The 25307-nt window shown below is 52.9% G+C and overlaps 1 protein-coding gene across 1 annotated transcript in view; it reads left to right on the top strand.

The window, feature by feature from the left end:
- Window positions 1-25307, top strand: part of Ttc7a (tetratricopeptide repeat domain 7A) — a 118401-nt gene that overhangs the window by 81843 nt on the left and 11251 nt on the right. Inside the window, exons 16-19 of the mRNA XM_047521937.1 lie at window positions 8048-8164; window positions 11922-12019; window positions 13702-13836; window positions 18982-19184. Of these exons, the coding sequence (XP_047377893.1) occupies window positions 8048-8164; window positions 11922-12019; window positions 13702-13836; window positions 18982-19184 (553 nt within the window). The remainder of the gene's footprint in view (window positions 1-8047; window positions 8165-11921; window positions 12020-13701; window positions 13837-18981; window positions 19185-25307) is intronic.

The following is a 25307-nucleotide window of genomic DNA, read 5'->3' as shown; positions in this document are numbered from 1 at the left end:
TAGGAAGGTAATTTAGCTGGAATGACCCTCCCCCTTTCAGGGAGGTAAAAATCACACCCTTGAAAGAGCTGTGTGAGTTGACTCAGTCACTCACCCTGGTGGAGTCTTTCCCAGAGCCATGGAATTTGAGGAGTCTGGGAGACCTATGTGGCTCGATGTGTCCCTGGCATCCTGGGCCTCCCCCTGAGAGTCAGGTGATCACAGACTGAGGGGGGTCAGGGGCAGGGGCAGGCTGGAAAGAGCTCACCCCTCTCCTTCCTCCCCCATCCTGTCCGTGGGGTGTCCCTGTGCCTGGCCCTGGGACAGCACATCCCCACTTCAGGCCTTGGTCTCTGCCCTCCCAGTCCCCCTGACCCTGCCCAGGCATCCTCTTCACCCGACTGCGTCCAGATCTTGCTGGTTGGCAGGGACTCTCCCAAGCCCCACTTTGTTCTTGGAGCCCCTGCACTTCAGAGCCCAGCCGCTCAGTGGAGAACCTGACGCGTTATTTTGTTTCCTAATTGCTTCTGATGAGTTTGAAAGTCCCTTTCAGGCAGGGACTGTGACCTCTCCTCTGTCTACCACCCCCACCACTGGGAACCCCAGGCTGGGCACCCTGCACACCCCTGGACACCTCAGGCTGGTAGACTGGGGGAGTTGTGTTTGTTTTTAAAGAAAAGAGGGGAACAAATGAGGATTTTGGCATCTCGCAGCGCACCCCCCCCCCAGCTTCGTTGTTTGGTTTGAGGTCTGTTGGTTGGTCTGTACAATACTCCTATGATAAAGGTGAGAAGCTAATGGAAAAACTATGTGACATCTCAAAATCAAATGGTCGACGAACGGCAGAGCAGCTGATGGCTGGACAGCTGCCTTCTTGAACCCTGAGCTTCCCTGACTGCTGGACGCACCTTGCTTGCTTTGTGCCGGACACTGGCGTAAGCAGAAACTCACCGTGAGTTCATGCAAGTTCCCTCATGGACTCACACAATCCTCTCAGCAACCCTAGGAGGAATAGGAAATTTTGTTATTCCCATTTTACAGATGAGGAAACAGGCGCAGAAGGGCTCAGTAAGCAACTGCATGTAACAGGAGCTGGGTAAATAAGAGTGATGGGACAGACAGGAGTTGCACCCTTCATTAAGTGCCAGCCTCTCACTGGCATTATTTTATGTGAATTATTTTCACACAACAATCCTCAGGCAAATAGATACTGTCCTTCCCGTTTTACAAACAAGAAATGGGCATTAAGAAGCTCAAGCGAGGACGGGTTGTGGCTCAGTGGTAGAGTGCTTGCCTAGCTTGTGTGAGGCACTGGATTCCAGACTTAGCACTGCATAAAAATAAGTGAATAAAATAAAGGTCCATCAACATCTAAAAATTAAAAGAAGAAGAAGAAGAAGAAGCTCAAGTGAGCCAGGTACGGTAGCACATGCCTATAATCCCAGCAGCTCGAGAGACGGAGGCAGGAGGATCATGAGTTCAAAACCAGCCTCAGCAATTTAGCAAGGCCCTAAACAACTCAGCGAGACCCTGTCTCTAAATAAAATACAAAAAAGGACTAGGGATATAGCTCAGTGGTTAAGCGCCCCTGGGTTCAATCCCAGTACCAAAAAGGAAAAAAAAAAAAAGTTCAAGTGGCTTGTTCCAGGTTTCATGGTCAGAAGGGACATGTGCGTCACCAGATGGGGGCCCCTTATGTGGATTCCTGTGCTGTGCACAGATTCTGGCCTCCTGGCCCAGGAGTTATTTGCAGAGGCGTGGCCACCTGACTCAGAGAATAGCCTGCTTTTTCACTCAATTATGTGTTTTCTATAAAAATAGAACTCTTCATTAAAGCAGCGCTGAGTAGCCACCAGTTGGAATTACTAATTACTGTCCTTTAAAGAGATAATACACCCTTTTGTGCATTCGCCACACCTGCCACCATCCTTAGCTCCACCTCAGAGGGCTCCCAGGATGGCCAGGAGCCAGAGGGAGCAGGCAGAGGCAGCCAGGGCCCTGAGAGCACAGCCGGGCCAGTGGGGCCAGGAAGAATGGAGCATCCCCCATTCCTCACAGTCGCTCTGGTCCTGGGAACACCCACAGCTTTCCAGGCCTGCGGAAGTCCTCGTGACTCAGCTTCCTCCTTCCGTGCTTCAGCACGAGTTGAGTGGTGTGAAGGAAAGGCACTGGGGATATAAAGATAAGAATGACTTGGTCCCTGCCAGACAAACACAGGACCTGCTAGGACGGCAGGTCTGAGAATGACAACTAATTTTTCTCCGAAGGATAACTCTACCAGATGGCATTATGGACTCTCCTTCCTCTCATTCTCCCAACAACCTCCTGGGCCATTCCGTTGCCCTCCCTGCTTCGCACACAAAAATGCACGTTCAGAGAGGTTGAGGCACTTCTAGCAAGTGGCAGAGCCTGGAAGTATACAGAATCTCAACATACGCCCTCCCATTTGGCAGGGAGTGAGCTAGGGGCCAGAGGTGGCTCCACAGGTCTGCCAGAATTGCCAAGTTCAAGAGTTTATTGCAGGTGCTGAGTCATCATAGGGAGCTGCTTTCAGGAATCCCCCGACCCACAAGAGTGGAGAGCTATGATGAGCAGTTGGGGTGGGGATCCAGGGAGGGACAGAGGGATTGGAGCCCCAGGTAAGGAGATGGAGAGATTGACCCCTGACCCTACGACAGTGCTTGCTAAATCAGAGATGTCACAAAAATATCTCCTATTGGCTCAGTGGTAGAGTGCTTTAATAATTTTTAAAAGCTTTTAGAATAACCATGCTCACCCTGAAATCTTTTCTCTTTATGGCAGTGTGAAGGAAATTGTTTGCCTTTGCCTCAGATGGGAAGAGTTCCAAGTCTTAATCCTTTTGACAAATAATTAGCAGTTTGATCCTGCCCCAGGAGTGCCCCCAGGGAGGGCCTGGGAAGAGAGAGAGGAACAGGAGGCAGTTGCCAACATCCTCTTAGGAATCTTCATGCTCAGCCCCTAGCCAGAGCAGTCGGGAAGATGGGCAAAGCTGGTGACCTGTGATGACAGCCAGTTTACACCAGGGAACAGAGACACTGACTTCGCTGGTCTCTCTCTTTTTTTGGGAGGAGGACTGGCGTAGACAGACCCTGCAGGGCAGAGCCGGTTCACAGTTCAGCAGGGGGCTGGCTCTGCTCAGGTCAGCTGAGCACCTGTCTGTGACCCCCACTCAGGGGCTGAAGTGTGTGGGTGATGTGGCAGGTGGCTGGTCCCTGTCCTCAAGCAGATCCCAGTGGTAGCTGAGGTAGGCAGTTCTGCTAGTGTCTGAGGGAGTCCGAGCCCAGGCTCCGGAGCTCTGGAGTGGGCTGCCGAGGGCTGTGGCATACTCTCAGGAAAACTGAGCTCCTTGACAGTGAGCGGGCTTCTGTCTGCACTGAGGCTGTCTGCCGGGACCTGGGTACACATGCCACAAGCTTTGGACAGGGCCACAGAGAGTGGCGGGAATGAGAGGCTCAGGATGGAGCAGCGGGACAGAGCGCAGCGTGTTTACACTGGCCCTTGCTCCTTCCCTCCCCAGAGGGAACACTCACTTTCACATCTGCCTTCAGAGGCCGAGGGTGTGGCCAGGGCCTGGGCCTTAAAAGACCTCATGTTTCTTCCACATGGGCTTCCTCCACTTTCAAAAACAGGAAAGTGCTCGCAAGAGGGCATCACAGCTGAGAGCGCTTTGCCCAGGACTTGTTCCTGGGGCCATGGGGAAGACCTCCCACCCTGCTGACCAGTTGGGAAACTCAAGGGCTTTCTAAAGCTGGCACATGGCCCAGAACCTTGCTCTGCCAATCTGGGAGGCCTACAGTTCAAAGCAGGCACCCCTCCCCAAGCATGGGCCAGGCCCGTGTTGGAGAGTGAGGGCTACTGTGGGGCTTCTCCGCTCCTGCTCATAGGTGACCAGGGTTCAGCCTTGTGGGAGTCTGCGAGCAGGGGACCTCACTCCTGTTTTACAGGTGTGGAACCTGTGACATGCCCATCTGGGTGACAACAGAGCTGGGACTTTGGCGTGGGTTTCTGACTCCTCAGCCAGGTCTCTTCACTCTGAGTGACATTGCAATGCAAGGTTTGAGGACAATAGTGTGACTTTGGAGCTGTTCCTGTGGGTTGCCGGAGGCTTTTGACTTCTCTGTTCTAGACTTTGTTTCTAGAATTTCTCCTGGAATGGCTCTCGTCAGAGTGCCCATATATTGGAGGGTGGCTAGATGGCAGAATTCCTATCTTTCAGGGCCTCCTTAGTTATCCTCACTCTATGCCTGTCTCTGGATAAAGACCCCTCCACCAGGTAGGAGGAGACAGACCCTGCACGCCATCTCTGGAGTTTGCTATTCATCCATAGGCCCTGTGAAACTTGGCTTGTGTGTCGTGAAACTTGGCTTGTGGATGGTTTGGAGTGAAATTGGTGGTGCTCTGCCTTCCAGCTGTGTGAGCACAGCCCACACTGCCATGTGAGGAGTCAAGTGACCAGACCCTATCTCTGGGCAGACGCGGCATGCTCAGCACGGGCTGGGTACCGTAGGGCCCCAAGGGCCCTGTTCCACAGGCACACACCCTCCAGGTGGCATGCCTGGAAGGCAGGGCAAGATAAATGGTGGTTTACTACCTCTACACAGGACTGGTCACAGGCTGTTTGTAGGGTGTCAGATTAAACTCTTTAGAGAGAGAGAGAAATTAAGTGCTAACTGAGTGCAGTCCCACACACTTAGAGAAAGGCAAGGTGGTCACTTGAGGCCTTCTTAGAGGACTGGGCCTCAGGATTAAAATAGTGTTTTGGTTTTTTTTTTTATTATTATTATTTTAGAGTTCTTTACCCAGAGTCCTCTTAGTCTCCTTCTGTATATAAGATAAGGAGGGGCTGCTGCGTGAAGAGGGTGGAGCCTGACTTGCCCACTCTGCCCATCACCTAGGAAGCCCAGTGTTAAGATGAGACTGTGGCCACAGCTCTGACTGCCTGGTTGTGCCAACCCAAAAGTGTCACCTCCCCTCAGCCATAATGATTCTCCAGGGCTCTGTCTAAAAAACTGGGCCCAGAGCATGTAGGTGGTCAGCGGTCACCCATCCCAGTGGGGGAACTTGTATTCCCACAAGGTTGAGTTTGGTTGTCTTAGAACCAGAGTAGAGTGGTTTTCTGATCTCTGTCTGGGAACTCAGCAGTGAATTGGAAGCAAGCCAGCAGGTGTGTGCATACCCAGGCCACACCCAGACATAATGAAGTCTGTCCCGGAGGCTCGGTGGCCTACAGCCCCCAGGGGGATACACAGAGCAAGTCAGAAGGTACCATCTGGTTAGAAGTTGACCAGATGTCTGAGGGGGAAGGGTGAGCCCTCCAGAGGCCACAAGGACTGTGCTGTGGAGCACAGCAGGACAAGTCCCAGAGCCTGTGCTGAGGCTCAGGAAGCTGCTGACACCCATGTGATGAGCCCAAGGTCGTTGTGGGGGGAGGGGTCAGTGGGAATGGAAGGTTGGGCCTGAGCTGGAAGGCCTCCCTGTACACTGGGAGAAGCTTAGGCCGGTGGCATGGACAGTACAAGGCTTGGTGGACCAAGTCCCTTTGGCAGCTCAGCTACCAGACCAAGGAAGTCTCCTTGGAGCTAACCAGGAGCCTCAGTATGCAGGAGTGAGAATCAGAGCAGAGGGTGGCTGTTGGAGCCCTTGCCCGGCCCAGAGAGGATGTGGTTGGGTTGAGAAATTCCACTCAGGGTCACTCATGCTAATGGAATGTCAGCAGCGATTGGGGGCGCGGCCTGTGTTGATAGAAGCTGCCTCGCTGACAGCTCAGCTTTCCACCCCTTCTGTGCCAGGCACGTGGTGCAGATAGGTCTGCCAGGGACCCATCCTGCCCTCAGGGATGCAGGAGCAGGCTTGGGAAGGGGGCTCTGAAAGAAAGAAACCTCCAAGGACAGGAGGCCTGTGGGTGGTGGAGAGTACGGGAACGCTGCACGGCCTGTCTGCCCAGGAACTGTCCCAGCCTAGCCTTGGTCCGTTGGAGTCACCTGCCCAGGGACTCACTGTGTCTGCCCAAGGGGAGGTGTGGTCTTGGACTGGGCCTGATCCAGGAAGGGGCTTTCCCTCCTCAGCAACACCCTGTGCTCCAACCTTCCCCTTCCTCTTCCTCACCTCAAACCTCTCTCCCCCACTCCAGCCACATCCCACCCCACCCTGCTTTTCAGCAAACACCAGCTCCACCAAGACCCCTTCTCTCTTCTTTCCTTGCTCTGAGTCCGAGCCAAAAATACAGCACCTGATTCTCTGATTCTTCTACTTCATATTCCCCAAAACAAAGGCCCCCTGAGCTGGGCCCCTTGAAAAGAGTGGGGCGGCAGAGCCAGTTCTCCCCAACAGCTGCCCACAGGGTGCTGAGAGCTACACCATGAAAACCCTAGGCTCTGACCTAGGACCTCAGGCCATTGATGGTCATATGTTAATGTTCAAGAACGCTGCCAAAGATTTGGGAAAAGTTTTAAAGTCAGGCTTGGGAGGTAGATGAAAATGGAGAGGAGAGGTCTTGTGGGGACCAATGTGCAGGGACAGGAAAGTCATCTTTGAGGAAAAAAAATAATAGGTACCCAGAACCCTAAAACCTTCTGAAAGGACAATGGGAAAAAAATGTCACCCTCCTTCTCTACCCACAAGTCACAGTCTAAGAAGCCATGAGAAGAAAGGCCCAGAGTGAGCAATGGAGCCGGGTCTCAGAGCAGAGGAAGGGGAGGCCAGGACCCCAACTGAAGGAAGGTCAGAGGGCCAGCACCCAGAGGGAGGCCAGCCTCCCTGGGTAGGGCTGCCCCTCTGCAGCCTGGGAGCTCTGAGGAGGCGGCTCTCTTTGTAGAAGGTCTACTGGCAGCCATGGGTGGACTGTACTTCTGCATGGGCATAATCAAATTCCAGGCCTGACAGCCATGTGCTTTGCTCAGCAGCCATGCTGTGGATAACAGGGCCTCCCTGCTAACCACTCTGAGAACCAGGAGTGCCACCTTGTCTGGGCCTCAGTGGTCTGAGCCAAACTCCACAGGCTGCCCAGGCACTGGTATGCATCAGTATTGCTGGCTCTGCCAGTGGTAGAAATATTACTGTACTTCCTGTCTGGGCACCTCTTCCAGCACCCCCAGACTCCTGAACAACAGAAGGGCTGACACCTGGCAATGGGGGCCTCCAGGGCTCCTCCCAGTTCTTGGTGAGCAAAGATTCTGATTGGTCCGGGTTCAGTGTTTTTGCTCTCCTTGCTGTGCCCAGGGCAGAGGGGGAGCTGTCCACCACTCCTGCCCGCTGACCGTTCTAAGGGATACATCTTTCACTCATCTGGACCCAGAATGCTTCAGCTTTACAGGGAGAAAGTCTGAAAGCTGCTGCCATGGTGTAGCAACTGTCCCTAAATGGTGATTGAAAGGGGGTTTCATATCACTTTAATCCTATGTAAGGGGATTTGGCCATCTTAGGAAATCCAAGGAAGAATTCTGTGATACAGAGTCCCAGAACCTTCCCAATGTATCCAGGGTCAGGAAAAGTTCCCAGTTCTACTTAAAGAGATGTTAATTGGGCAGCTATTGTGTGTTGGCAAGGTAGAAGGCAGAACTGTGCCCTAAGGTGACCTTTGTCCCAGTGACTTCATGCTTAGCCTCACTGAGTCATAGCTGCTTTCCCTTACCTAAGACCCTATCTGGGGCCCCACAGGGCACAGAAGTCTAAAGCTTGTGTCAGTGGCATGCAGGGAACCACTCAGCTGAGGATCTCGGGAGGCAAAGCAAACTGCCAGGCTAACAACCCTTTAGAGAGTGGGCAAGGTGGCTTGTGATCAGGGGACAGGTAGAATAAGCACAAGAGGCACTGACAAATGCAGAAGAGCGTCTCGTGCTTTGGCCACAAAGATGGGGAGAAACAAGCCACAAAAAGGGAAACAAGGCCCAGGGATACAGCAGAGGCTGCCACCCTCACGGGCATTCTGCCTCTTGTGGGCTGGGAGGTGGGCAAATGGGGGCTGCCCTGGCGAGGCAGAATCCCCTGGGGTCCCACTCTCACAGGAGAGCCTCCCGTGGGCCTTCTGACTGATGCTTTCTCTCTGCAGCCTGATGTTCACCAAGGTGAAGCTGGAGCAGGTACTGAAAGGCCCAGAGGAAGCCCTCGTGACTTGCAGACAAATGCTGCAGCTGTGGCAGACACTATACAGCTTCTCCCAGCTGGGGTGAGTGGCTGTTGTCATCCCTTGGGTTGCCAGAGGGTGGAGGGCCCAGTTGACAGGCAGTGGTTGCCAGGACAACAGTCCTCAGCTGAGTGTCTGCAATGCCTGGATGAAAGTATGGAACTTAGCACTCCCAGGGCTTTTTACATCCATGGTCCAGTTTTAACCTCCTGGTAGTCCTCTGTGACCCCCATAAAGATCCAGATTTTGAAATCAAAACTGAGTGGTAAGAAAATAGAGAAACGAGTATTGAACACCTGAGCCAGGTCCTGGGCTTGCTGCTTTATCTGATACCTCAGATGCTTAAATCTTACACATTATTTGATTTTTTTCCTCAGTCCAGCAAGGAAACCAACTCAGAGACCCTGTGTAATATGCCAGTCACTCCCCTGGCTCATAGTAGTGGTGGGACCTGAATCTGGGCTTCCTGAGTCCCAACCCATGGAGTCTGTCACTTCTTTCCTGGGTCTTTTTGGTGACCGGAAGAGGAAGTGGAGGAGGAAACAAGGCCTGAGGGCCACCCTCAGCTCCCTAGTCACCAGTAGTCTCCATGCATCCTACCTCCTGCATTAGGCCCCAGCCCAGGCTCTGAGTTTTTCCTGGGCCACGGTAAGACTCTTGTCCTGGCTGAATCTGTGAAAGTCCTTGCTCAAGCCCTCTGGGATGCCTTGGCCCAGCCTGTGCAGCCCAAAGGGCCTCCTGTAGGGCAGGTGCACTGCCTCTTCCTGCTCCACTGCTCCCCACTCTTCCCCTCTGCTGGAATGGCTCCCTCTGCCATTCCCCTAAGGACTCAGGGGACTCTACTCCAGAGGTATTTGCATTTTCACAGGAACTCCGAGCCCACGAGGCCTTCAGACTCCCCAAAGGAACCTGTCTCCTGGTGACATTTACAGTGGTAACCAGGTGGAGTGAAAAACCTCGGGCAGGGTCAGTCCTCTCTCTGCAGGCCTTGGAGCCTGGGAGATTCCAGAGCAGGATGGAAACAATGCGTAGAGACTGCCAGAAGGAGGCTGTGGAGTGAGGGACTTTCAGAAAGGGTTGGGAAGCCACCTGGCAACTGGGCGATATGAGGACAAGGGCCAATTTCTGTGCAGGGGACCTGGCAACTGGAGCAGGTGCACAGCATGGCTCCCTTTCTGCAGAGGAGCTGTCCTGAGCTGGCTGCTCCTTATCTGCATTCTTATCTAGGTGGCTGGTTCCCTGCTTATTCAGGTGGGCAGTCTCGGCAGGGCACTTCTGGTCTGCCGCCTTGTCTTATTTAAGGCCATACCTTAAATTTAAGGCCTGTGTTTCCCCAAAGGCCTGCAGGGCTGCCAAGTGCTCTCACAGGGGCCAGGGATAGTGAGGCTTGCCTGGAGGTCACTTCAAATCACCACTCACACACTCTGTCTCTGATCTGACATCCTAATGGAACTCATCACAACAGGAAACTCCTCGGGAACCTCCCTCAGTCCCCAACTGAGGATACGGCATGGCTTACTTAGGCCAGCTGCCTGGACCAGTGGCCTGAATCCAGGACCAGCTTGGCTTTCCCAGGAGATAGGGGGTCTCTTCTCTGAACCTAGTGCCCCAGATCACATACCAGACTGGTAAAATTGAGTTTGGACAGGCTCAAGACCAGAATCCACAGGTGGGCTAGGTGGGGTCTAGCCTACCCCACCCAACCACTCAGCAGACCCACTGCCTCCTTCCCCTCCTCTGCCAGGGCCCACACTGCTGGCCTACTGGTCTCATCACCCCTCCAGCCCCTCATTCATGTGGCCCGCAAACCCAGCCTCAGTTCAGCAACCTCCTGTGCTGTTTGCTCAACTTGGACTGTCTCTCACCCCATATGGGTGTGGGTTTCTTCAAGGTAGGGAACATGGTACATGGTAGGAAGCCAGCAATGTGCAAGGCACCTGCCCAGGCTGTCTGATTTCCCCTCACAAAAGCCATGTGTAGTAGAGGTTGTCATGCTCATTTCCAAGAGAGAAATTTCATGAGAAAGGTCAAGTAACTTTGCTGAGAATCACACAACCAAGATGGGGTGGCCCCATGATTTTTTTTTTTTTTTTTTTTTTTTTGATTCTTCAGCTAAAACAGCAGAAGGGATGATTTATTGTACACGCGTTACACTGGCCACAAGTGAGAAACGAGAATTAGTCCAGAATGCCAAAGGTCCCAGGTTAAGGACCAGTAGGGGCATTATGAGCAAGGTGGGTCTTCTCTCAGTGGTGGTCTTGGCGACAGGATGGTGATGTAAGTTCTAAATCCACCAAGACAAAATCTGTGGACAGTAGCAGGCAGTCCAACAACTTGTACCAACGTCCCCGGCCTCTGGCATTCCTGACTTCTACTCCTTTGGCCTCCACAGTGCACAAGCTAGTTTACTTGGACCTCTGCCTCATCTTTCTTCTTTTGTGCTTCAGCCTGCTCATTCGCTTCTTCCTCCACTTGGCTCTCTTGGCGCAGAGGTTTCTACAAGGAAGGAAAAAAAGGCTAGAGTTAGTTTGCTGTGATGATGGTAAATAAAGACATCAGATGTTAACAGATTATACGCAGAATCCGGACACAAGCCAATTCTGGCCCCATGATTTTAACCTAGTGTCTGTGGCTCCTTAGCCCACACTTGGATGCCCCCAAGGAATGGGAAGAGAGTGGGAAAAGACAACCAGCCCTGAACCAATCTCTGCACTGTGCATGGTGGTTTTCTCTAATACCCACTAAGATGGTTGCGCATTCACAGGCCCAGGTTGGGCCAGCGTGAGCCTGAGTTGGGATGGCAAAGACACCTTGAACTGGCATTCTTTGCAGGACCATCATGTCAGCATCCCTTAGAAGGGAAGGCACCTTCTGGTCCGGGCTAGGGCTGCTTCTCTCCAGCCCTTTCTGCCACAGCCCTCTTCTAAGTCTCCCCAGCCCACAGGTTCCAGGGTCGCGGGCTTCCTCAGCAGTGGGAAGGGGCTGGCTGGGTTGCATATGCCCCAGGAAGGGTCCAACAGGCTGGTAGGCCTTTCTGAGCTGATGGCTCCTTCCTGGCTTACCTACCTCCCAAGCTGAGAAAAGAGCATGAGAGCTGCAGGGACCTGGGGAACTGAGTGGGGGACAAGAGAGGGTAACCATGCTTCTTTTTTTTTTTTTAATTTTTTTTATTTGTTCTAATTAGTTATACATGACAGTAGAATGCATTTATACATTCTGATAAATCATACATAAATGGAGTATAATTTCTGATTTTACACATTGTAGGATCACATCAATCAAAAAGTCACCTATGTACATCATGCTTCTTTATCTGCCCCCAGGGTCCCCCACTGACTCCCCTGGGGCTCCCTGGGCAGCTGGAGGTAGGGGATCCTGTGACATGGAGGGGCAACTGGGCCCTCCTTCCCCAGAGCAGACTGGGGCACTTCTGGTGCCCGTGAAGACCAGGCAGGCTTTCCTAGGAAGTCAGTCCTTGGCCTCTGCTCTGAAGGAGGTAGCGTAGAAAAGACCTCACGTGACCTAGGGGAACTTCTGACCTCACCTGCCTCAGAGGCAGGAGGACCAGTGTGAGAGGGTTTCCTGTCCTCAGCCTGTGTGATGTGGTACCCGTGCTGAACCATCTCCCTCTCAGGTTGTCTTGGTCCTTCCCTGTCTTTCTAGGGACTTGGGCTCCGCTTCAGGGATGTGAACTCTCAGTCCCAGAGCCAGTTTGAAGTGAGGCCCTCTGGTGCTCCCTGCCAGTCCTGGGGGATGCCAGCCTCTGCCTCACCAGGTCCTGCCCTCTCTTGCCTTTCAGAGGCCTAGAAAAGGATAGCAGCGTAGGTGAAAGCCACACGATGAAGAAGCAGAGTGGCATGCACCTGACCCTGCCCGATGCCCACGATGCAGATTCTGGTAAGAATGTGCCCTGTGGGCACAGCTCACCGTCCCAGCCTGAGGGCACAAAAGGAGGGTGGCATTTACACAGCCTGGCCAAACCCATCACTGCTCCTTGCCACTGCTTCCCAAGGGTCTAGATGCCAAGGGACAGATGCCCTCAGACACCTCTCAGGCTGATCTTGCGGGTAGGACTGACTGCTGGCCCAGGAGTGGGTGGTGGGCAGCCTGAGTGGGCAAAGGAGGTACCCTACGTCTGGAATGGGGGTGAAGAGAGAGAAGACTGGGTTGGAAAGACAGCCGGGAACAGAGACTCTTACCCCCGAGGCCAGTGCCAGCTGCCAGAGGCTGCCTAATGCCCCAGTAGATGAGTCAAATAAAAAGGAATGAGCTGAGCTCTTTTCAATTCTAAGCTCAAAGCTGACTTTTTTCCTGGAAAAAACTCATCCTGAAACCCAGGGCTTGTGATATTCAAATGAATTTGGGAACTGCAAACCTACATGTTTAAGCTGAGGACTTGATTAAAGCAAAACACCTTCCTCAAAAACACAAGAAGTATTAGTCATGGGAACGAAAGTGTGAGTGGAGTTGTATTTAGTGGAATTGCTCATTTTTTTTTCACTTCTGTGAACTTGAGCCAAGGTGCAAGTGATGGGGTTGATTTCAGCAGCCCAACCTTGCACCTGACTTTGGGGCCTATCCCAGGGGTGCTTGGCTGCTCGTGGAGCTACTGTCTCCAAGGAAGGGCTGGTTAAGGGGGTGGGGCGACTCCCTTGCAATTAAAGAGGAAGGAACCAGGCTCAAAGTTATTAGGACTCCATGTACACTTGTCCCATAAACTGAAATCGTCTGTGGTGTGCCTGAGGTCTCCTGAGTTTATTGGAGCCTTTATTGCCTCTCAGAGAGGGAGAAAGTGCTCGCATTTCACCTGCATGGGAATTATAAATGTCAACAGCTTATATATCCTGAACGGGGCCGCACCACCCAGAACTGTCACAGGAGAGGTTCTCCGAGGGCATGGGTCTGACTCAGACTGCTCCCCAATTATCCCTCAGGTCTGGGCCATGAATGGGACCTTTATACATATGAAATGATAATATGTACTTGTAAAAGCAATAAAAGGAGAAAGGGAAAAACCGTTCCTAATTTCACCACCCAGACCTCAATAAATGACCCTTCAGACTTTTCTCATGTGTGCCCATATTTATTTTTGAAAAATATGATTTTTTTTTGTTATTTTTGTGCACCTATCTGTGTAATGTATACACTGCATGATGTAATCCACATGTATACACTGTTATTGTAATGACTGCAGGCTTTGATGATTATACCCTCACTTATTTTTAATTATGCCTATTATTGAACATTCTGGTAATTTCTGTTGTTTTCAATATTACAGGCAGGAGTCGAATGAGCATCTTTGCTGACATTTATGACTGTTTTCCTCAGGGATAGATTCCCAGCGGGATTTATGCCTGATTGCCCCTTAAAAAAATCTCCTCTTTACATATGTGGCTGAGAGAAGATGGTGGGCCCTCCCTAGTGGATCTGAGAGCTGTTTTCTGGCTACCAGGCCATGTCGCCCTGCCCTGACCCAGGTGCCCTCTCTGCCCCTTTGGAACTGGGCTCTGACTGCCCAAGGACCCTGCGGCATTTGGCACTGACTCTGCTTCTCAGTCCTGTGCCCTCTTTCTCCACAGGCTCTCGGCGGGCATCATCCATTGCAGCCTCAAGGCTTGAGGAAGCCATGTCAGAACTGACCATGCCCACCTCGGTCCTAAAGCAGGGCCCCATGCAGCTGTGGACCACGCTGGAACAGATCTGGCTCCAGGCTGGTGAGTATCCCCAGTCCCAGCATGGGACCTGAGGCTTAGGAATACTCACGTATCTGCCTAAAGCCATCTAGATGTTCAAATCTCTACCCTGTCCTGGCCAGGGAGCTCTTGATGAGGCTCAAGTGGGCTACAGAATACTCACAGGATCAGGAACCTCATCGAGTTCTAGCTGTTTCCTCCTTGCTTGCCTCAAGCAAGTCACTTAATCTGTCTGGCTATGGGTTTCCTCTTTGCTCAATGGGAAGAGTGCCTGCCTTCCTACCTGGGAGAGGTTCAGCAAATTCAGATGTGAGAGGGCCTGAGGTCAGGAGAGGCTGCACAGATGGATAGGCCAGAGGGCTGGTAAGGTGGAAACTGCTGTCCAGGTGGCAGTCCCTGTGGATCTTCAGGCGGCACCATTGCCACTGAGTCTGCAAACCAGTGAGTACTGGGGAGGCAGGCTTCAGGGAGGCCGACCTCAGTCACACAGACCTGGGTTCTGATGCCAACTCACAACTGGTCAGCCCTGATCTCAAATGAGCTCGTATGTGAAGAAGTTACCGCAGCACGTAGTAGGTACTCAGCAAATGGTGTTTGACTTCTGTTGTGCCAGTTACGGTTGTGATGGAGCCAGAAGCCAAGGAAACTGAGTCTCCTTGTGCTTAGGAATGCTGAGGAGGGACTCCATGGAAAGTGTTTGACCACTTGACCTGACTGTGGTGCAGAAGGTGGATTAGAGTGAAGAGAGAGGGATGGAGGCCAGAGATGACAAGTGTCTGCATAGATACAGTGGCAGCGCAGAACAGAGGAAGACGAGAGACGAGTGGACTCCCGAACCTGCCCTGGGGCGCGCATGGCCTCATTACAGAACTAAACCGAGCGACATGGTGGGCCCAGGGACGCCTCCTCACCTTTGTTCTGCCTGTTTTCCTCTCTGCTCTGTCCCCACCACAGGGATGGGGCTGTAGCCCCTAAGGAGAGATGGAAAAGAAATCAACCAAAAGTAGATGATCAGTTACCAGGACATGCAGATTTGGCAAGTCATCCTTAGAACGTGCTCGTTAGCTGAGAATCTAGGGTTTCCTGTGGCGTGTTTTCCACATATGGACACATTAGTATGCAGCACGCCTCCACTCTCCTTATCATAGGTTCTGACTATGAAAAAAGAATTGGACCAGGATTCACAGAAAGGCTAGAGACGGGAGCATTTTAATAATGCAAATATTGCCCCAGTTAGCATCTCAGGGTCCTTAGGATGCTAGGAATGTGGGAGGTGTGCTCCACAGCTGTTGGGTCTTAAGTAGGAAGATGAATGTTCAAGAATGCAGAGGAATAATACACAAGGCCTCCTCCAGAGCAAAGATTCTCCTGTCCTCTTCTGAGACATGGAGCCATATCGCTCCCACAAAAGCTAGATGCTTATTTCTTATTTCTTTCTCATGTAACAATTCGGAGATGACAGCTTCAACTGGGACGGCAGCTCTGCTGTCCCTAGGGTGTGGCTTTCACCTATGTGGTCCAGGATGGTTCTCTGCTACAGTTGACATTCCAAGGCGTAAGATAAATGCAGAAGAGAAAGAAGACACCCGATCCCCATAAGGACACACCTGGAACTGGAACACATCACTTTCCCTCATGATCCATTAGCCTAAACGCCATTATTTGTCTAGCCCAACTGCAAGGGACTCGTCTGCTCCATGGGGAAGGATGCTTATTGCCTTCAGGGTCACCAAAACTGCCCCCACTGGGGGTGGGGAGTCAAGGCTCACCAAGGTGGGTTCCTTTTAGGGTCTAATCCATTTCTCTTCCACTTCTAAGCCAACGTGGCTCCCTCCCTTTTCTGAGGTCTTGGGGCAGTTTCTCTGTAGGAAGCTCACCTCACCTCTCCAGGTGAGGGCTCTCAGAACAGTGTCAACCTGAGGGTAAGGTCCTCCCAGCACAGGGGTATGGAACACAACACAACCTTCAGCAGGAAGACTGGAGCCAGCTCTGGGTGCTGGGTTAGACCAGGATGCCTCTGAAAAAAAAATAATAAAAGGGACTCTTGCAAAGCTCCAGGGAACAGATGTTTTCCATTTGTAGCCTGCAGAGAGAAAGCAGAGGACAGGGGGTGGGGAGAGAGGGAGCAAAGAGGAAAAAAACCAACCCGAGACAGACAGGCAAGAGAGGAGGTCAAGAGGTAGGCAGGGAGGATGACAGACAAAAGGGACAGGAAGGAAGAAAGGAGAGTTGTTGAGGAGGCCCAGGGTGCCCTTTGATACTCAGGGAGCAGCAGGGCCCTGCTCACTGCAGTGACACATCAACAAGGAAAAGCTGGTAACAGTGAGTGCTCATCCAGCCCCAACCAGGGGAGGCCAGGTTGGGTGTGGGCACCCCAGGCCTGGCAGGCAGGCTGGGAAGGGGAGGATCCAGGCTGTGGTGGGCACCATGCCTTGGATCTCCTGCTGCAGCCTCGGCTGGCTGACTGGCTGGTGGGAAGCACCATGTTTGGTAAAACAGTGAGCAGGAGCCAGGGGCATCTGCCTAGGGACACCGAGGCTAAGAAGATGGGGGCACTGCAGCCCCCAGACCTGTGGGCCTGCCTGCAGGTCAGAAGTCCTACCCTGGAGGCTGGGCCCGTGAGGCTGTCTGCAGTATGTCCAGAAGCCCTCAGGAGACCTTGCCTCCCTGGCTCTGTTCTCTGTCATCTGCTTTCCTGCCTAAGTGGTGATGAAGCCCATCAGAGTGAAGCAGCCCAACCCATTTTTCAGGGCATGTTCCCTGGTGTGTGGCCCACAACGAGGTCTGAGGCCTCCGAAAGCCCCAGGGCCCCAGCACTCCCTTTAAGTGAAATCTGTTGATGTGAACACACTAGGAAGAGTTCCCAGGGGAGGGGCCCGGGACAGCCTCCCGAGGGCTTGGGAGACAGGACTTCAAGTTGTAAACAGCTTAATGAGTCGTGCTGGGGCCCAGTGGGCCCAACCTGGAGTGGGACTGCTGGGGAAAGGTCTGGGCATGGAAGGCCAGACCCGGGGCCCCCAGCCAAACTGAGCTCCTGGCACTGCAGGATGCAACCCCAGATCTGGGTGGGAGAGAAGCCTCCTTGCCCACAACACTTGCGCCTGCACAGTGCCTTCTGTCCGCCCCTCTTGGGGAATTCTGCCATAGTGGTGCCCAGCCTTATAGGTGGGCATGGCCTCCATTCTCCTCTCTGCCAGTACAAATGCCCCTGCAGCCTTCAGGCCCCAGCTCAAATGCTACCTCCTCCAGAAAGACCTCCCCAACCATGCTAGCAGTGCTGACCTGATCCATCCTAAGTATCTGTGATACCCAGAATTGGCACTTGTCACTTCACTGCCCTGAGCCTCTCAAGTTCTTTAGTGACTCAACTCCCCCATCCCACTCCTGCTTTTTCTCCTTCTCATGAAGGACTGGGTATACAGTCAGTGCTCCATAGTTGCATATTAAACACTCTGTTATGAAGGCAGCCTGTTCAAAGTCCCTGGGAGTGGAGAAGGAAAGCAGACTGAGAGTCAAATCCCCAACCACTGGTCATCAGCTCCCTGCAAGGCCCTGGGCTCAAAGCCCCCTCTCTTGGCCTCACCTTCCTATGCTCTCTGCCTTGGGAATCTCCATGTCAGACTGTCTTTGGGGACAAGAGCCTGCACCCCTCCCTTTCGCCCTAACATGGGAACCTGGCTTCTTTGCATTTGATTCTCTCATTCTCCCAGTTCTCTCCTCTCCGATCAAGAAAGAGTACCCTTGCTCCAAAGCCCTCTGTAACATTTCAGATGTGCAGCTGCGTGGATTGCACAACGAGCCTTACTCAATGTTAATGCTGAGGACCCCCATGCCATGTGTTGCAGTTACAGCCTTAGGTCTCCTTCCTGCTGCTTCTGGGCACAGGCAGTGGGGAGCCTGGCCCCAGTTTGGAGACTCTTCCTGGGAGTCTCCATAGGGGTATCAGTTACGTAGCCCACCCCAGACAAGATCTGAACTGGCATAACCTCAGCTCTCAGCCCTTGCTAGGAAAAGCTCTTGGCAGAGCCACAAGCCAGACTCTGCTGGCCTCCCGCGCTCCCCATCTGTGTTGCCATCCTTCTGTGACTTCCGCATGGGCACCGGCTCCAGGAGGGGGCAGCGGAGTCCGGGGGCTGCTTTGAAAGGAAGGCAGAGTGGGCTGCGGGGCCAGCGGACAGGCAGCGTTTCTAAAAGTGCCCGTGGTGGGCGTGGACCTGTGCAGTGTGGGACTGAAATGTGCGTTTCTGTGGCAGGCCTGAGACTGGAGAAATGGCCCCTTTTCCCACTGATCTGCTTTTGGGGCAGATCCCATCCTGCCTGCTGCCAGAATCTGCTCTAGAAGGAGGCGCAGGGGCTGCTGAGGAGTCTGGCCCTAGCTTTGCCTTCTCACAGAGAGAGTGGGCGAGATCAGGATAGAGATCATAATGGTACCTGCCTCCCTCTAAGACCGGCTGTGAGAATTATGGAGAAAGACTGTTTTGTGAAGATGGGGCTTGGCCCACAGACAGCTCTCCATAAGTGCAGGTGGTGGCTTTTGTCACTGTTAATCAGCACCACTTGGTTTGCACTCTACGCTGTCCCTTAGCGGGTGCCCCCACCTCTTTTCTCCCTCTTCCTCTCACCCTCATCCTTAGTTGGACCCTTTGACTCTGCCTTGGGCTCTGAGCACATGCCCACCAAGTCCTGAGCACCTTGGGACAGAGTTAACCTTCAGTCAGCCTCCAGGTGAGGCCTCCAGGAGCTTCCATCCTGTTCGTCCAGCCGCATGATGAATCAGTGAAGTGAAGGGACACTGAAACACAAAGCGGAGATACCTGAGCAAGCACTCAGGGGACTCTATTTATGGTCCCACTGCCAGCTGTCAAGTCACATAACCCAACAAAAAGCTGTTCATCACCATGGCCTTGGGCAATGCCTTAACCTCTCTGTGCCCAGGTTCCTCATCTCTAAAGTGGGGTGATGAAGCACTGTTCCCCGGGGTTTTGTGAGCATTGACTGAGATGATCTGTGGAGCACCTAGCACCTAGCATTACCCCTGCATCCCACAGTAAGTTCGTCCTGTGCTGTGACTTGGTGGGCAGTGTCCAGTTCCCCTGCTCTGGGGATGTGGGTGTCACCTCTGTCTTTGCACCACTCACACCTTCTGCGGCCCCTCTGGTTTCACAGCTGAGCTGTTCATGGAGCAGAGACACCTCAAGGAAGCAGGTTTCTGCATCCAGGAGGCGGCTGGCCTCTTCCCCACCTCACACTCCGTGCTCTACATGAGGGGCCGGCTGGCCGAAGTGAAGGGCAGCCTGGAGGAAGCCAAGCAGCTGTACCAAGAGGCGCTCACGGTGAACCCCGATGGCGTGGACATCATGCACAGCCTGGTGAGCCAGGGCCCCCTCCTGCTACCTCCCTTGGGAGGCCTCAGGCCCGCTCCCCACTGTCCCTCCTAACCCCCTACTGCATGCCAGCACCTCACTGCTCCTGGTCCCTGGCTTATGGGCAGAGTTGCTTCCTCCCCGCTGGGAGCAGCAGCTATCTGTTTCTTGTAAGTACTGGTTGTTTCATTCCCATCAGGGTCTGCATTAATGAAAACATCTAGAAGGGTTGGTTGGTGTTTTTTGTGACTTCCTTTTTGCCATCAGGTTCTGTAAAATGATCAGGCCCCAAAGAGCTTTCATTGTTGTTCAGTGGATCCTTGTCCTGGAGGCCAGTGCAGGCTCTAGGCAGTTCCCAGAATGCTCTTCCCTCTGCGGAACTTCAGACCTGCCCCAGTCTTTGGGCTTCCTTCTCAATTTGAGGGGAGCTCTGTCTCTCCTTGGTCGGATGCAGTGGGTTGCCTGGGGTGGGCTACCATATTGGACCTGATGTGAACATCCATTTAGAATGGTCTGAGGTGGTAAGAGGTCCAGCAGCCCTCTTCCTGGGGCACAGACTAGGACTCAGGTACCCAGGTTCCTGGGCCTCCCTGTAGGAAGGTTTGAAGGCTGGGAAGCAAAACCCAGGTGCTCTTGTTCTTCCACCTGGGTGATGATGGGTAAGTAAACCACCTTCTCTGAACAGTGATTTTACTGATTCATCCAGTGGGGCTTCTCATCCAGGAAACGTTTATTTGCTCTGGCAGATGGTCCTGGAAGTGGCCATTTTTCCCCTGCCTTCCTTAGCTGTTTCCAGAGAGCAGTTTTTGGGACAAATGTGTGTTCTGAAAATGAATGAGTCTGCAGATGCCACAGTGTCTGTGAGGGATCATTTAGGAACCACAGTTAGCAAGTCTTCCCCTTGGGAGTCTTAGATGTCCCCCAGTGAGAACGCTCTGAGAATGGCCATTAGGGTATCCCTGACATCTGCCACATGAAGATCACAGAAGGATCAGGAGAAGGGCTCCAGATGGCTGAAGGGTTCTCATTGCCAGAATGGGTCTGGCTGGTCCCTGAGTAGAAGCTGCAAGAAATTGGATTGCAAGTTATAACTTAGAGGAGTCTGGGCGCGTACTCAGGTGACATGTCATGAGGATGTTGCCGAGAGAACAGAAACCTCACCTGGGGGGCAGTGGCTGCACCGAGCCATCTTTACAAGGGTCTTTCCGACCCCTGGAGTCCTTGAGAATGGAATAGAACAGAGATTCCCAGCTCAGCTCGGGCTCTGGCTGCCTGATGTCTGTGGATCTCTAACTTGGCCTGCGTGAGTGTTCAGCCCCAGTTGAAGAAGCCCTGCCACCATATCACTCCCCACCGTGCTCTTTCAAGTGGATTCCTGTCACCCTCCAGTCCTCAGCAAATGTTTGTTTTGTTTTGTTGCAAAGCACATCCTCCTTCCTCCCCAAATTCAGACATTAGCTGCTCTGATAAATGCCTCACCGGAGGTTCCATCCAGAAATCTGATTAGAGAGGCAGGAGGGAGGATGTGGGCTGGCATTAAGCCTGCAGCCAGGCAGAGACATCCGCCCTCCACTGCGTTCGTGGATCTGAGCCTGCAGTCACAGCCCCTAAGACCCGATAAAATCCAATAACAAGTACAATTTTGAAGTAACAGTGTACCATTTTTCATTTATGCTTATTATTGTTTGTAGCTATTTTCCTGAAATTGAAGCAGTTTCCAAGGGTCGGTTTCCATGGTAACTGAACGTTACCATGTCCAGAGTGGCTCCCTGCAGATGTGACTGAAATGGTCCTTTTTCTCTTCCTGGGGTGCCTCGCTGATTTGATGAAATTGGAGCAAGTCAGAGTCAGGCCTGCCCCCTTTTAAAGTTCCCAGCAACCAGAGGGGCAGTCAGCTTCTGTGTGGGCAGCCCATCCCCTTTCCACACACTCTGTTCCTGCCAGCATCCCACACATATGCATAAAGAATAGCAAATTGCAAGCCTGGAGAAGATTTACCAAGCATATTTTTCTGAAGACATGTGAATACTTTGGCATGTTGATCTCAAGTGTTCCCCATCTAAGTGCCTTCCCTATATTGACCTGGGACTCAAGACATCTGGGATCCAATCCTGACTGGCTCTGATTCGCTTGGGTGACTAGGGAGAAGTCTTAACTTTCATCCTCCTGTTGTCCCCATTGTAAATGGATCATAATCTTCACTGTTCCTAGACCATACACTATTGTTCCAATCAGATGAGTTGTGCATGTGAAAAGAAGACACATAGCATACTCACCACTATTCTCCCATCCCTCCCCAGTGACAGACATTGCTAGTCAATCACAGCACTTTTTCCCACTGAGCATGGGACCTTGAAGTCCCATGATAAACATGTTTGGAATCACTACCGGTCAGTCTGAGTCAGCTTGATATTTATGTAAGGCAGTCGTTGTAAAAGAGTCAGTAGAGAAGAAGAGAGACACATTAGTTGTCTCAGCCTTTATGAACACTGAAGGTTGGTACATCCTTAATTATCCAGAGAAAGGAACATAGTGGAGAATGGGTATCCCATTGTGGAGTCATGGCCAACGCAGGGTTCCAGATAGGACATCTTGGCCTTACCATACCATTGAGGCTTTATGAGGACATTGACCTCTGTTAGGTACAAGGGAAAGAGAGCCCCTTCTCCCCTGGGAGCCTGGCTACTCACAACCCTGAGCCCGAAGAGCTCCCAACCCACCAGCCCCCAAGGTCATGGGTGAGTCCCACTCCCTGGGTTCTGGGAAGGAGGGTGAGATAGTCCTGCCGTGCTATGTGGATACCAAGTTTGGCCCTGCAGTCCATTGGGTGGGACTGGCAAACGCTGGGATGCTGGAGAAAGCCCACTGGAGTGGAAGCCTTGCTTTCAGGAGCCAAGCTTCATGCATTTCTAAGAATATAAACTTTGGCCCAGGAGCAGGTTCTCTGCTCACCCCACCCTACTGCCCTCCTTGGCCCCGGATACAATGGGAGATGTTTTCCAAGTTCTGGCTCCACGCTGGGTGCAGCTTAGGCTTTTCCACTAGACCAGGCAAGGAGACGTCACCTCCTTGGCAGATCCCCACCAGGGAAGAATGTCCGTTGCACCCACAGCAGTGTCCAGAGAAGGTCGTCCATTGAGCTCTGGTCCTGCAGGCTGCCTCCTGCACCAGGCTCGACGGTGGGGGATCTTCTGGAGACTGGAGCGGAAGCAGGTGCGCTGTCTGCAGATGGAAAGTAAATCACAGGTGTGAGCGCCCACCTCCACTCCAGGCAGCCAGAAAATCCCCCTCAGCTGCGGTCCCCAGGTCTCCACTCACCAGCAGAAGAGTCTAGTTAAGAAAGGGAAGCTGGACCTTACCTGCCTGTCCCTGCAGAACAGAAGGGGAAGCAGGGCCCTTCCCAAGGTCAGCAGAATCCTTCCCAAAGTCAGCAGAGGTGTCGCCCTGATGACTGCTCTTCAGAGAAAGAAGGTGGCAGGGGCTTGGTCAAAAAGGGACACTCATCTCTCTGAGGCCTTCTGCTTCCGACCCAGGACCCCTTTAATCCCAGGCACCTCCATGGAAAGGCAAGCCAGGGAACACAACAGTGACTATGGACCGATCAGGTCACTGAGAGGGCATTCCTCTGAAGTCACCTGAGCACAGTGGAGGGGACTCACAGGTTGTTCACAAGGCTGAGATTAGAGAACCCCATGGGATAGTTGGCTAGACTCAGTTTCCCAGTGTACAGAAAGAAAAAATTCTTTTTCTCTATCTTTCTGTGTCCTTGACCAGGAACCCTGTAACAAAAGATAGATAAACAAGAGGAAAACAAGTGTTTCAGTGTGTCCACCTCATGGACAAAGGCTCGGTGGTGAGGCCAGCTGTGTAGATTTCTCTGGTGCTGTCCCTGGGCTGCTAAGGTCTAAGGGTCTAATGTTGTCCTCTGTGATCCACCTTCGTCCTCCCAAGTGGAAGACACCTTTGTAAATTTATGCCCTACTTTCGGGCATCCTGGGGTAGGACAGAGAGCTTTTCTTGTACCTGCTTTCTTTCAGTTACCTTCAGCTCAAGATAATCCTCTTGCCACAGTGTGTGTTCTGGGGTGGCACGTTCTGCTACCCTTGAGCTCTGCAGAAGGCACCCTGAGTCCTGGCTGCAGACAGGCCCACCTCCGCTGCGCTCAGCTTGGCCAGAGCACGTGGCTGCGTCTGGGGAGCCTGCTGCACTGCGGGAGACAGCCTGAAACCCTCCACCGTGAAGCGCGAGCGGGCAGGCAAGGCGTTTGTGGGTGGCACCTGCCCTCCTCCCAGTGATGGGCTCCAGAGGGACAGTTTGGTGCTTTCTTGAGGACAGGGCTGCAGAGTCTCAGAGCCTCTCCTCCTCATCCCTGGTTGCAGCAGGGGACCGCTATGCAAGAGCTTCGCCTCTTGTGATGTGATTCCAGAGGAGGAGGTTTCTGAAGCTTGGCTCTCTTTCCACATGCCCTGGAAGGGCAGGGAGACAGCTTTTCAGTTACCTTTTTTCCTCTTGATGACAGTGTGGTGAGGAAGCATTGCCCTTCCTCGTCTCCTTCTCCTTCCCAGCATGAAATGGCCACCTTGTTCTTGAAGCGGGTTTAGGGGACCAGAGCACAGCTATGGCCCTCGAGCCTCCGAGCCCCTTCTCTGACAGTCCTGTGCCTCAGCACCCCTGCTGCTCCACAGGGTCCTGAATTGGGCCTATCACTTGCTCTAGGGACCCACCAGGACAGCCCTGGTCTCTAAGGCCAGTGAGATGGACTCTAGCAGCAGGGCCTTGTCCAGCACCCCACCTAGCCCTCACCAGTCCTAGAGGGTGGGACAAAGAGCGTGACAAACCTCAGCCAGCCAGCCCTGCTTGCCCTCAAGCTATGGGCACACTTGACCATTACTTCCTCACTGGGCCTGTTTTTGCTTCTCTCGTGTGGGATGATTTAGGCTCTGTGACCTCAAAGGAAAGTTTTAGGGCTTAGATGAACTGAAAGCTGTGAAATGAAAAGTCACCATTGGGCAATTTTGTTGCCACTTACATGAAAGACTTGGTGACTAGTGAACTGATCCCAAGTTCTTCCTCCCTGGGCCACACTCCATGAGGTGAGGATCTTCAGCCCACCCTGCCGCGTGCTTCCAGTGTGGCCATCGCACTTAGTAGTAGGTGCCGAGGAGCAGGGAGGAGATGGGGGCAGGGACAGGGACCTCAGAACTGCCTTAGGGGTTGCTTCTAGGATTCGTTGCCCGGGATGATTTTTAAGACGTGGGTATCAGAGCTGGCGCTGAAGGAGGTGCTGACCTGCACTTGAGTCCCGTGTTGTCTTTACTCGCTGTTTAACTTGGGCCAAGTTCCCTAGGCTCTCAGAGCTCAGAATTCTGTCTATAAAGTGGGGATTGCTATGCCAGGCGGCTAGGGCTATTGTTAGAATTAGGTTAAATAATTTTGTGAGTTAACAGGCTAGTGGTAGGAGTTGTTTTTGAAGTGTGGCTCCCAGGTCACGTCAGAGGTTCTTGGTTTACAGAGGGAAGTGGAAGTCCGGAGCCAAGCCCCGGAGGCTCACTGCAGCAAAGCCACCCAGTCCTTCCCAAGTCAGCCAGGGGACCTGGCCATGGCACAGACGTGCAGGATGCAGACCCCAGCTGCCTCATGGACTGGTCTGGAGTGTACACTGCACCGGCCAGGCTGACCTTAGCTATGGCAGAGGGGAGGGCAGCCTGCTTGGCAGGTGGGGTAGGGGGTTCTGAGTGGAGGAAGGAGGGGATTTGAGACTTGTCTTGCATCTCTTGTATTGGTTAATCTGGGGCAGCCAGAGAGGTTGTGGTGGCAGGCTGAGAGGCCGTGTTCTGCTGCCTGCACTCTGGCCTGTGGTCACACCAAGCTGCTTCACTGTCTGTTTCCTGCCTGTAAGGAAGAAAGGCGTTCTGAGTATCTGAGAAGTGAAACTCAGTGCCTGGCATTCTGAAGGCTCCCTGGTGCTGTATGGGACTCAGTCTAGTGCACAAAGTCTCTGGTTCCTGGGCCCGTAGACTGTGACATGCCCCCTACTCACTGTGTCTCAGGGTCCCGGCTGCTCCACCTGTAGGCTGCTCCCACCCTGTTCATTTCCTGAGCTTTGGCAGGTGGCTTAGAGGGGTCCAG

This window comes from Sciurus carolinensis, chromosome 13 (genome assembly GCF_902686445.1).
Source record: "Sciurus carolinensis chromosome 13, mSciCar1.2, whole genome shotgun sequence".
Taxonomy (NCBI): Eukaryota; Metazoa; Chordata; class Mammalia; order Rodentia; family Sciuridae; genus Sciurus; species Sciurus carolinensis.
The sequence above is the reverse complement of the archived record's forward strand: the minus strand, read 5'-3'. Positions and strand labels throughout refer to the sequence as shown.